Source organism: Trachemys scripta, chromosome 1 (genome assembly GCF_013100865.1).
Source record: "Trachemys scripta elegans isolate TJP31775 chromosome 1, CAS_Tse_1.0, whole genome shotgun sequence".
Lineage (NCBI taxonomy): Eukaryota > Metazoa > Chordata > Testudines > Emydidae > Trachemys > Trachemys scripta.
Genome location: NC_048298.1, coordinates 234,490,096 through 234,503,501, shown reverse-complemented (window position 1 = coordinate 234,503,501; position 13,406 = coordinate 234,490,096). Strand labels below are relative to the sequence as shown.

The following is a 13,406-nucleotide window of genomic DNA, read 5'->3' as shown; positions in this document are numbered from 1 at the left end:
ACACAATATCAATAGAGCACATTTTAAATGGATTAAGAACTGGCTAACTGATGGATCTCAAAAAGTAGTCGTCAATGGGGAATCCTGGGGGCCTTCCTAGTGGGATTCTGCAGGAACTGGTACTGGGGCTTGACATTACTCAATATTTTAATGTATGATCTAGAACAGGGGTTCTCAAACTTCATTGCATCGTGACCCCCTTCTGACAACAAAAATTACTACACGACCCCGGGGGGGACGACAGAAGCCTGAGCCCACCCAAGCCCTGGTGCCCTCGGGAGGAGAGCAAAGCCCGAGCCCCATTGCTCTGGGCGGGCGGGGCCAAAACTGAAGCCCAAGGGCTTCAGCCCCAGGCAGGGGGACTGTAACCTGAGCCCTGCCATCCAGGACTGAAGTCCTTGGGCTTCAGCCCAGGCGGTGGGGCTAGGGCTTCAGCCCTGGGCCCCAGCAACTCTAAGCCAGCCCTGACCACTCCATTAAAATGGGGTCGTAACCCACGTTGGGGTCCCGACCCACAGTTTGAGAACCACGGATCTAGAAGTAAATATTAAAACACTGGTGACAAAATTTGCAGATGACACAGAGTGTTGGAATGGTAAATGATGAGGACAAGACAGTCATAAAGAGCAACCTGGATCACTTGGCAGCCTGAGCCCATTAAAACAAAATATGTTTTAATATAGCTGAAAGCAAAGTTATACATCTAGGACCAACTAGTGCAAGCCAAAGCTACAGAACTGAACTGTAGAAAGCATTTGGGGATCATAGGAGACGAGCATTTCAACATGAGTTCACAGCATGATGTTGTGGCAAAAGGGCTAATGTGAGCCTTGGATGTATAACCAGAATTGTGAAGAGGAAGGAGATAATTGTAGCTCTGATACTGGAAAATTGTGTTCAGTTCTGGCATCCATATTTTAAAGAGGATGTTGAAAAATTGGAGAGTATGCAGAAAAGAGAAACAAAAATGTTTTGAGAACTAGAGACAATGCTTTACAGTGAAACTTAAGGAGCTCATTTTGTTTTGCTTATCAAAAAGAAGACATAGGTGACTTGATCACAATGCATAAGTACCTTCACAGGGAAGACATACTGGGTATTTAAGGACATTGGATATATAAGGCCCTGTGTGAGTCGTATTTAAAAAAACAACACAACAGTGCCCCAGTTAAGTGTTTTAATTTCACAGTAAAACCCTTTCAAGATTTACACTATTGTACTTAATCCAATACAGAATGCTTCTTATTTAATCTGCAAGAGTCACATATCTGGTGTATTTTGCAAATGAAAGCAAAGAATTTAGTGGTGAAAAGATTAAACATGTGCATACAACGTATTATCTGATTTCCAAATACACCTCACCAAAACACAACCTAACTTCTTAAAAATGTAAGCAGTTATACTTTTCTTTATGTGGCTAATGCATTCTTGTGAGGAATTGATGGGCAGATATAGATAATGGCTGAAATATTCTGATATTCAATTCCATGCTTCCACTTGTACTTTCTTTGAGAATAGAAGAGTTAGAAAATGCTCTTAAGTTAATGAAAAAAATCAAGCACTATCACTATGAACATGTGGCATCTGAATTAAAAGAAAAAATGTTTCTTGCTTTTTTTAATCTTCACATCGATATGAGAGAAATCTTTACTGATTACAGCAATCAAATATTTTTTTCTGAAACATTCAACACTATCCCTTAATATGAGAACAAAATCCCCCAGAGCATTATTTTTTCTAAGACAAATTCATTTTTAACACCCTAATTTAAAAGTCACCGATTCTATCAGACCCCAGCAAAAGTACCATCGTACTTACCCAATGTGTCTTTTAGATTTTTAACCAGGGAGCCTTTCTTCAAGCTGTTCTTTCGCTCCACGTAATTTGATGGCACATATCCCGTTTTGTTGGCCGCGTTTCTTACCCTCCACCATGTTTTGGAATCATCCAGCAGCCAAAGACGCTCATTCTTCTTGATGTCAAGTTCTTGGTCCTGTTGTGCAGTGTAATCCCACTTTGCTATAACAATAACTTCTTCTGTCATCTTTCATGGAGTCCCTCTGCCACAAAACAGTGGAAAAAGTTCATTAACACACTATACTTGTACCCCCCTCCATTATTTCAACATGAAAGTGTGTAAACGTACACTCCTTTGGGGAAAAACAGGCATATACAGAAGAATTTTTTAAAAATCATCCCTTTTTGGCTTGCCAAACAATACAATAATCAAACTGACCTTTCTTAAAACTAATATTATTATTTTATTTTCTCACTAAATTAGGATATCCTGGGAATAAATTCTAGTCATAGCATGTGTTCAACTTTCTTCTTCTGGAATATTATATAATGTTATTAGGCTACAAGAATAGCTATAAAAGTTTTTAAACTTAACATATATAACACATTTAGTCTCTATACACACAATTATAAAATTGTTCCTACATTCTTTAAGATCCTGTTCTTAATAAGAAAACTAGTAGTACAGTCCAAATAAGATTTTTCCTTTCCATCCTCATTATCAGACTTTCTACATTACATCATTCTATAATGACCTTCATTCTAACATGTTCCTTACACACATTCAAAATACTTAGGTTTAAAAAGAAGAGTGTGGGCTTCTCCCCCCCCCCCCCCCTTAAAGAGGAAGACGTGACATTTTGGGTCTATTTAATTACATAATGAATTTGTAGTTCAGCAGTGAAAATAGTGATGTTCTTCTAGTCTGTAACATTTTAAAGACTTTACTGTACTGCTTTTTGAGCCTTTGTTCAATGACCCGGGTAAGGGATAGAATATAGCTATGCCATCTTAGAAGCCCTTCTTCCCTTTTGTACCCTGGAGTGGCATGGCAGGAGGTGGCAGAGGAGAGAGTCAGCAAGTAGGGGGAACACACAGCCAAGGCTCGTCTCACCCCCTCATCACTCTCTGCCCACTGATTCATGAGGTTTGACAAGACTGGGTGAGTAGCTCCTTCTGTCCACCTATAACTGGAGCTGTAATCTGAATAGCTGTTACTCAGTTGAGCAGGAGAAGCCTTACTCCCCTTTACTCACATCATGCTGAGTAAGGTCTAGGAACTATTTAGCCCTAAAAAATAAGGCGCTTTCTTTAAAAATAAATAATAATAATAATAATAATAATAAAAAGCCTGCAAAGCATACGTTTCAAGAGATAAAAAGTACAGTAACATTCAAATAAATAACAAGAGTCTGCCTTATTTCATCCTCTCAACAACTCCTTGGTGATCTTTGACTGAAAAGTAACACAGGAGATTTCTATATTAAACAGCATCAAATTATTGCTTTTTGATCTTTCAGGGATAGTACAGTAGCTGTTTTTGAAAACATGAAGTCAAATGTGTGGACATCTCAAATGTGTTACAATTTGATAGAAACAGTTTTTAAAATACTTCTCAATTCTAAACGCTGAGCACATTTTCTTTGTATCATTTGCCTTTAGTACCTTGTTTTTACCAGTACACTATTACAATTGTAACATGTTACAAACTATTTTAAGAGCTCTTATATGGCTATAAGGTAATAAAAGCAATTATTTCGGCATTTTCCACTCAGGAAATTATAATATTTGAATTGAGGCTAATTTTGAAAAGTGATTGCAAAAATAGTATTTTGGAGGTTTCATGTTTATGGTGGTCTTCATTTCCAGATCCAACTTGTGTTGTACCTACCTACAGTACAAGCTATGCAAACTCAGAACTGTTGTGACAAAATGAAGGGGAAGTATGAAAAGACAAATGTATCTTTAAAAATCAAATAATTAGAGACCACAAACACTAAGATGTCCTAATGATGACTGTATGATTATAGCATGATGCCATTACAGAAATGAGTTACGGTTGTCTGGGTATTGGATACTGCTGATCCATTCTTCCAACTAAAAAAAGACAAAGTAACCTGACCGTCACTTGAAAACAATGGACAGGACAAAAATTTGTAGCTAACATGGAAGTCATGGCATGAAATTTTTTCTGAAATACTGAAAGAGTTCAGAGGTTCGTCTACATCCTCATTTCTCAACTGGCAGAGCACAGGACACAGAGTAGGAAGCATGCAGCAGCTAGAGATGAGATGGTGAGTTTGAACGCGAATCTATATATATAATTCTTTTTGATGAATTTAAGAAAGGGTTTTGAAACTTTAAATAATTAGTTACAGACAATAAGTGGGGTCTTTACAATTCACAATAGCTGCAGCCTGCTGGAGGAAGAATAAGGAATAGGTGGTATTAAGATCCTTTGAAAACTGAATTTTTAAAATAATTTTACCCCTCTGATAATGACAGACATAGTACAGTTTTGAGCTTTTGAACCAAGTTCCTGATAAACTGACATCTCTGCCCTCAGTTCATATAAAATGGACAAACACTTCACAGATCAATAACATGATGTAGCCATAGGGAGATTGTAGTTGATCCCATTCCAGTTGTTGGTGCTGTCAATACAATCTCTCTCCGGTTGAGATGGGTTTATTTTATTTTCAGCAATTGTGAACTGGGACAGCCAATTCTCACTACTCCGGTGGATATGTAGAACAAAGAAAGTTACTAATACGCTATTGGTGAGGTTAATTGACGGTATGGTTGTGCAAAAGAGCAGCAATTACCAGGTTTGGGGTTTTGATAGAGGTTAGCTCACACCTAAAGGAAGGTTAAAATTGAATTTCTCACCTACTTGAAAGATTACAAGTCTTTCTATAGACAAAAAATGTTAAGACAAAGATTCTCTTTACTGAGATCTGCCATATTTGACATCAGGTGTCAAGAACAGCAGCCTTGTGCTCTCACTGATATAGGAGAGGCAGCTGTGTGAACCTTGTTTTTTTGTGATAAGGGTTACCTTATGCTCCTCCTTTTTACGTAAGTACGAAAACTATTTTCAGCACTGGAAGAAACAGTGGTCTACCATATTTAATGCTAGGGAGCAGATTCCTGGATTTAGATGAGCAGTGCTGAACACAGGACACAGTGTGTACGTGGACTGGGGAGCCTGGAAGAGGGCAGCTAAGTTTTATATTCCTCTGATCGTGGGGATGACCAGAGAGCTGAACTGGCTCACTGCATAATTTAGAGCAGCCTAAGAACTGATCTACATTCTCTTTAGCTACAAAGGTTCCCTCTTGCCACCTGGCCACACCCAACAATGCACCTTATGTCTGGGGGAAGAGCAAATGTAAAGACAACACTGACAACTCTAAAACATTACCAAGGGATTCCTCTAAATCAGGGAGTTCCCAGCAGCCTTGTTAGGGCAGTTTTGACCTTTTTGTGCTATCAGAACAATGAAAGAGGATGGGAAACATGGTCCAAGATTTGGTGTTAGATGTTAAAAAAAGGTAGCTGTCCTAATGTAGAATTGGCCAAAATGTCAAGTTATTTTCAGAATGCGACCACTGCACTATATGACTTTATAGAGATGCAGGGAAGGCAAGCTTAAAACCACTATAATGACTTGCCCACATAGGACATGATTCAATAAGGTGTTTAAGCTTGTAACTAACTTTGAGTATGTGAGTAGTCCTATTGAAGTCAATGGAACTACTCATGCACTTGAAGTTAAGCATGTGCTTAAAAATCTTGTTGAACTGGATTTATATAGCTGAAAAAGAAGAGGGAGGAAAAAAGGAATACAGCGCAAAAAGATATAAAACTGCTCTACTACGGGGCACAAAAAAGTGGAAAATTAGTTTTAGAAGAGGAAAGAGGAGCTGCACTTTTCAGAAAGGGTCAAAGAGGACCCAAGTGGCACTTCTACGTTCATAAGTTTAATTATTACAAACGTTTGATAGACTGGGATGAGGAACTAAAGTTAACCACAATAACATCCATAGTCTATGTCACTAAACTGGGAATAAGGAAATCTGGATTCTCTTAGGGCTGATCTACAGTAGAAAATTAGAGTGACCCAAAAAATCCACATCCCTGAGCAACGTAGTTAAGACAAGCTAAGTCCCAGTGTAGAAAGCGCTCTTGGGGAGGTGGATTACCTATGCTGATAGGAGAACTGTTCCCATCAGCATAGGTAGTTTCTACATTGAAGTGATACAGCGGCGCAGCTGCAATGCTGCAAATGTGGTGTTGTAGAATTTCTAGTAGATAAACTCTTAATCTCTGCAACACACTGTATTTAAGCAAGTCAGTTTCTCTGGGTGAAATCTTGCCCCCACTGAAAACAAGAAGATTTTTGCCAATGACTTCAGTAGAGCCAGGTTTTTAGTGTTTGCCTCGATATTCCCATTTGTACCTCACAAGGGGGCTAAGAGAGGGCGGTAACTTACCAGTAACTGGAATATTCTTTGACATGTATGTCATGTATGCTATCTGTATTCCACTGAGGGTAATGTGAATGTGCCATACGTCCGGAGCCAGAGCTTTTGAAAGTAGTAGTGTTCGTTGGTCCACCTTGTGCCCTTTCACTGCACCTTGTGGTTTCGCCTGAGGTGATAAAGGCGGGTGGACTGACCATATCTCCAGTTCCTTCTCTACCACAGACTTATCAGATCCGCAGCAGAGGGGAAGGAGGGTGGGTTTGGTACAGATAGAGACCACAGATCTCGAAGAACTTTCAGTTACTGGTAAGTAACCTCCCCTTCTTCTTCGAGTGATGTATTCCACTGAGGGTGATTGACAAGCAGTATCTATATATGTGGCAGGTGTGAGGAGGATGACTGAACCATGGAATGAAGGACCACTGTACCAAACGAAGCGTCCTTTGTCGAATCATGCAGCAAGACATAATGAGAAGAGGTGGTGTGCACCGAGCTCCACGTGTCTGCTTTACATATATCCATGAGGGACACGTTGTGGAGTGCAATGGGCTCATTCCCCATCCAGTGGGGATTGTCCTGCTAGTTCATAGCAAAGCATAATGCACCCTGAGACCTATTTTGAGAACCTCTGTGTGGAAATGGTCTGTCCCTTAATTCTTTCTGCTGTGGGCACAAAGAGGCTTGAAGACTTACGCATTGGCTGTGTCCTCCAAAGGTAGAAGGCCAGCATTCTGCGTACATCCAAAGAGTGAAGGCACTGTTCCTTGTTAGAGGAGCATGGTGTAGGAAAGAAGGCAGGCATGGTGTATGGATAGATTGAGGTGGAAACCTAAAACCACCTTTTGATAGGAATTTGGGATGTAACTGAAGTGAGACCTTGTCTTTATGGAATGTAGGGAAAGGTGGATTTGCCATCATGGCTCCCAGCTCACCAACTCTCCTAGCAGAGGTAATACACACTAAAAAGGCTACTTTCTTAAAGAGAAGAAATAAGGAGCAGGAGACTAGTGGCTCAAAGGGAGGATTCATTAATGATGGGAGGACTAGGTTGAGGTCCCATTGAGGGATGACAGCTTGAACGGGCGGATACTTGCATTTAAGGCCCTCTAGGTCAATGGGTAGGTGAAGATAGAGTGCCCTTCAACAGGCGGGTGAAAGGCACTAATGGCTGCTATGCGCACCTTGATAAGAGTTGAGGGCGAGCCCCAAAGCCTTTAATGAAAGAAGGTAGTCTAGGAATACAGGAGTATCCACCGCTTCGGGGGCAGTCTCTGTGGCATTCCCAAGTGGTGAAACGGGCCCACATGGCCTAAGATCTTGGTGTGGAAACCTTTCTGATATTGGAGACAATGTCGTAAACCACCAATGAGCATTGCTGCATTAGCAGATGCGTCCATTCAAAAACCAAGCTATCAGGTGGCGAACCCTTGGATCTGGTTTCTTGAGTCTGCCCTTGCATTGTGAGAGCAGCTGAGGGAACACTGGTAGTGGTATCGGCGGGAATTTCAATATACGGAGAAGAAGTGTGAACCAGAACTGGCATGGTCAGAATGATGCTATCACGATTACCATTGCCCGCTCCCATCTGAGTCTGTTCAGAGCACATGGTAGGCGTGGCAGTGGTGGGAGGGCACAGTTAAACTGGTCTTAGTCGACAGTTAGGGTGTCCCCCTGCAAATTGGCGCCTAATCCACCCCTCGAGCAATACTGGATGCACTTGGTGAGATGCAAAGAGGTCCCTGATCGGGGTTCCTCATCGACTGAAAATGTTCATGACTACTGAATCGTGCAACTCCCACTCATGGTCGGTAGTGAAATGTCTGCTGAGGGTATCGGCAATCACATCCTTGTTCCCGGGAGATAGGTCACCAAAAGGAGTATGTAATTTGACATGCACCGCTTCCAGAGGCATATGGCCTCCACACACATCGCAGGGGATCGCGTACCTCCCTGCTTGTTAGTGTAAGATACCATAGTGAGGACATGTTGAGAGCGGATATTAGTTAGGAAAGCATGGCGTGCCCTGCAAACTGCTCATAGCTTCAGGATGTTGATGTGCATTCTGACTTCTCTGGTCGACCGGTGCCTTGGGTCATGTGTTTTGCCATGTGGGCACCCTAGCCTTTAAGTGATGTGTCCATTATGACTATGATGGTTGGGGAAGATAGGAAGAATGATCACTGGTAAGTAACTTCCCATGCCTGTTAACGAGCAGGGTGTTGACGCCATGGGCTTGTCCAGGGACAATAATCAGGATCCTTCCAGCTCTGCTGGTACCAACTGGAATAGGCTGATCGAGGCATCATCCAATCCCAGTTGAGTGTCTTCTTGGTGAGAGGCAGAATATCGGCACTGGGGATTCCCCCTGTACTAAACGGGATGGTACTGATGGTGAATATTGGGCCCATGAGTTCCAATATTGCCAACCCTGGCTGATCCTGCTGTTGCACTTGTGGTGCCAAGGAGCCAGATACTAATGTCCTCTCATTTGTGGGAAGTGAGGGTATTGTCACGGTGTCGGCTGGACTTTATCATAGCTTTGCCTCCTGAGAGGCAAATAGAATGACCGTTTCCCTCTGTTTCTGAGAAGAAATCAGAGTCCGGCAACGCTGGCAGTGTGGACGGAGAGGATGGTACCATATGGACACGTCCCAATGGCAGCAAATCCGATGCCGGGGACTGAGACTTCATTGTAGGGTGTGGTACCTCTGCCTGTGGAGACTGTCCCAGTTGCAATACAAACCGCTCGAGCAGTTCTGCATTAGTGCTGAGTGTACTTGGAGTCCAGGTGACTGGAATTGCAGGTGGTGCTGCAGCCAGTAAAGTCACTTGCATCGGTACCCACAGTACCCCAAATACTGAGGGTGTTGGTTCCAAGCCTTGTGGGTCTGAATTGTGGACCAATGCATCTGGCAAACACTGCGATTTCTTATCGCTTTTGTGAGCCCTGGAATGATGTGCCCCTTCTTGGTCAGTAGTCCTCTCTTAGGCTTGGAGCAAGCTGTATTACCATACTTACATGCATGCTTCCGTGGCTTGTGGCTAGGCCCCAATGTGGGATCCATAGCACTGGTACCAGCAGAGTTGGACTGTGTCTTCGCAGCAAGGGGTGCACTCTTAGATTATTCTGGTTGATGTACAGGGGGATCCTCCAGCCAGAAGCCAACTGTGGCCCTCATGACCTCCAGGAAGTGCTTTTTAAAATGGAGGACTCTGCCTTCCCACAGACAGGCAGGGAAGGAGAGGCAGAATGTGCACCTGGAAGTGGGGTAGGCTTCCCCCAAATAGAAGAGACAACGCTGGGGCTTGTCATTGAGGGAGAACAAGCAAGGACAGGAAGAACAGACCTTGAATTCTGGCCTCTTCTGCATACTCCAGTACCCAGACCAGGGTTCTGGAGGGAGGGAGAGAAGAAAAACGCTGAAGCGGCATCCGTTCACAATTAAAAAACAAAAACAAAAAAACCAAGAAAGTGTTTAAAATAAAACAAGAAAGTGCTTAGCAGAAGGGGAACAATAGGAGCAATATCCCAAGTCCAGAGAACCTGTAGAACTTTCAGAATCAAGAAATCCAACAAATTCTTTCATAAACAGTATAAGACTTAAAAATACTGAGCTAAGAGAGAAATAAAATGATTTTCAGCAAAATATGTCACCAAGGACGAGAAGAAAGCAGGAGCTCCGACTCAGACCATGCATGCGGTCAGAAGGAACTGGAGACGTGATCGATCCACCCTGCCCTTTATCACCTCTGGTGAAACCATGAGGTAGTGCAAGGGCCCATGTGTGGACTGATGGACACTACTACTTTCAAAAGCTCCGGCTTTGAGAAAGATGCGCATTACCCTCAGTGGAATACAATAGGGATCATCACTCGAAGAAGAAGGCAATTCTATTAATGTATGTGAGGTATTCACATAGTATAATGAGAGATGCTATATAACAGACTATAAACAAAAGAAATAGGTTGGGGGGGTTGCACATGGGGGAGAACCCAGCCAGCAAAGTTTCAAGAGAATAAACATCCATCCAAAGCATCAGTGTCCTTTGAAGATCTGCTATGTATATTATATATTTTTAAACAATCCAGTCAAGTGCAAAAGAGTCCTACAGCAATGTTAATGAGACTCCCTCACACCAGGAAAATCTTTGGCTGGGACCTAAGTTCCCTGTAAGCTGTGCGGCCATGCTCAGGGAGCCCGACCAGCCAGGACTGGCCTATCCCGCAGCCCCAGTCCCAGAGCTGCCACAGTGTCACACATCACCTCCATACTGGTGCACATAACAAAATTCATTCCGCACATGTGTGGGAAAAATTAGAGGGATCACTGGCTGGGACAACTGCTTTCTGGCCTCTTTATACTGCCAAAGCATCGCAAAGGGGCTGGATCAAAGTAAAGAATCTGGCCCCTGATCCCCTTATGGCTGGGGTCAATGATGTCACTTTCTAAAAGACTTCAGCACGTTTGGAAATGCTTATTTAACTAAAAATATAATTGCAAACACAGCTGTCAATTTATACATGGAACTTAGCCGTTTCTCACCATGTGAGTATTAAGGATGTTTTACTTTGCAATATGGGTTCAGCTTTATTTTTAGCTTTATTAGTGCAACAGATGGGTGGTTATTTGTTTTTCTTACATATGTTACTCCAACTGGAGTTTGCATTAAATATTCCCTATGTTCATAGACATTCCTCAACTAGGTTAAAGACCTGAGTTCAAGGTATCAGCCCAGTTATTGAACATAGCTAGATTCTAACGATCATATAATTTTTAGCAGAGTTTTAACGGGGTCCTGACTCAGTTATAATAGCAGTGTAGACAGGACGTTAGAATCAGTGTTGTAAAGGAAAGACAGGTTACTTTCTGGGAATGGAGGTTATTCAAATATATTTCCTCCACAAAGCCATACTCTTTGAGATAATAATGTGTGTCTCTCTGGATATTAGCCAGCACTTGAAAAAGAAATGAATGAAACACAGTTAGAGAGAATGAGGACTGCCTGACTAAAGAAAGACTAATCTCATTATCAAACTGAGATGGTAATACTGAAAAGTTGCTCCAAATTGCCACTTTGCAAATTTCACCAATTGAATTATTGAGACAAGCTGTGAAAACTTTCAACTCTCTGGTTTTGAGAGAAAGACTGAAGGTGACCAGGCTAAAGAGGGTAGTAAAAATGGGCAGTAGGGGTGATCTTTGAAGAACTGCTGAAAAAAAAGTAAGCTTGATTTTTTCCTTTCACAATTATAAAACTAGGGATGCATCCTCATTTGGTAAGAATTGACTGAAAAATGGTTTACATTACTGTTTGAAGTTCATCTTCTTGGGAAACATAAAAGAAACTAGTAGTAAAAAATGAAGGATTCAACTAGCAAAAAACATTGTCTGTTTAGTAAACTGGATAAATTTCAAGACATCTGGGTCTTAATTTCAGAACTAACACCACAGATAATGTACTTAACTGATATGGAGGCTATGTGTTACAAAAATATACATATACATTCAGTTAGCGTGTTACTGCAGTTATTTACAGTTATGCTTGGAAAATAAAACCTGACATTTGAGAGCAATTAGGACTATGCTGATTAGGGCAGCATTTCTCAAACAAGCTGAGCACCCCACTCCAGAAAAATTGAACCAATCATGCTCCCTAGTACTCCACCATGTGTTGTTAAAGACCTACTCATCATAATATGTACATGTCCAGTGCCCACTCAGTTACTCCTTCATGACCCACAGCAGCTGGGTGAAACTTCATGCCTTGGGGAAATGCTGGATGGCAAAATCACTCTCACCACAACACTCACAGTCATAATTAAGCAGCTGTGCTCATGGTGCAGTCTTACTCCCATTAGGAAGAGTATCTAAAGAGCTGATTTATTACCTGAATCTAACTCTCTCAAGTATAAAGCTACACACACACAGACACACACGAAAACTCAGCCTGGGTATATTTACAGTTTTTAATATAAAATAACGAAAAAATTGGTGTACCTCTTCAGATGATTCTGAGTTTGTCTCAGTTCTAGGGTTCACTTGAACACAAAACTCAAAGGGTGAAACCCCATGTGAACAGAAACTTGAAGAATTCATACAAAAACTTGTAAATACAATATTTCATGCAGCTCTAATTATTTAAAAAAACACTCAGTGTCAGAGGTTCTTGTCAAATACCAATTTAAAAAAATTGACATAAAAGAATAAAGCAGAAAGTCTTCATTTCACAGAACAAAATCAGTTTTAATCAGGGAGGCCCAAACAAAAAAAAAAAAGGATACTTGTATAGCAACTTCAACAAAAAGATCTCAAACTACTTTTTTATCCAACACACATCTGCAAATTTATCAACTAAGTTTTACAGATGTGGAAACAGAGGTTCAGAGATCTTAAGTGACCCGCCTAAGGGAACAAAACTCAATGACCGAGCCCAGACTATCTGACTCTTCGACCTGTGCTTTAAAACTAGACCACTAGTTCCCAGCCCTTGCTGGTGCTCAACAGATAGATGACAGGTTCTGTGATAATCCTCTTTTTTGGCTGCTTCTAAAGGTTTTAAGGCTCTTCACAACAAAGCACAACCTGTACAAGCATATTTATCGATAGACTGAAAAAGTAGGTGAACAATTTTCAAACAATACAACAAAATTTGCAGATGTCACAAAATTTAGATTAGTCAAGAAGAGAAACTACTGAAAGGGACAATTGTGGGACCTGACAAAACTTGATGACTATACAGCACAAAGAAAGATGAAATTCAGTGAAGACAAGTTCAAGGTAATACACACTGGCAAGAAAGCTCTAAAACGACTCCTGCACATTGAGTTCTACATTAACTGTAACTGTTCAGCAAAAGACCCAGATATCACTGTGGTCAACCTAACATCTTCTAAATGGCAAACTGGTCTTCCCTCCCTCACTCCTCCCCTCCCCCCAAAGCACAAAAAAAGTTAAGATGTGTAAAAACAGGATCAACACTATTGATAAAAATAGCTATTTTATACTGATGAAACATAAAAAATTGGTCATTATACAAGAAAGATGGTATGTCCTGAACTTGAACACTGTGTACAGTCCTAGTCATCCCAACTCAAAATTGATACAGCAAAAATAGAGAGCAC

At 41.4% G+C, this 13,406-nt stretch overlaps 1 protein-coding gene across 8 annotated transcripts in view; it reads right to left on the bottom strand.

Annotated features, from left to right (window-relative positions):
* Positions 1–13,406, bottom strand: part of NCK2 (NCK adaptor protein 2) — a 161,002-nt gene that overhangs the window by 53,012 nt on the left and 94,584 nt on the right. For all 8 annotated transcript variants that reach the window (XM_034758051.1, XM_034758057.1, XM_034758055.1 and 5 more), the window contains one exon: positions 1,819–2,060. In XM_034758051.1, coding sequence (XP_034613942.1) covers positions 1,819–2,044 — 226 coding nt within the window. In that variant the 5' untranslated portion in view covers positions 2,045–2,060. The remainder of the gene's footprint in view (positions 1–1,818; positions 2,061–13,406) is intronic.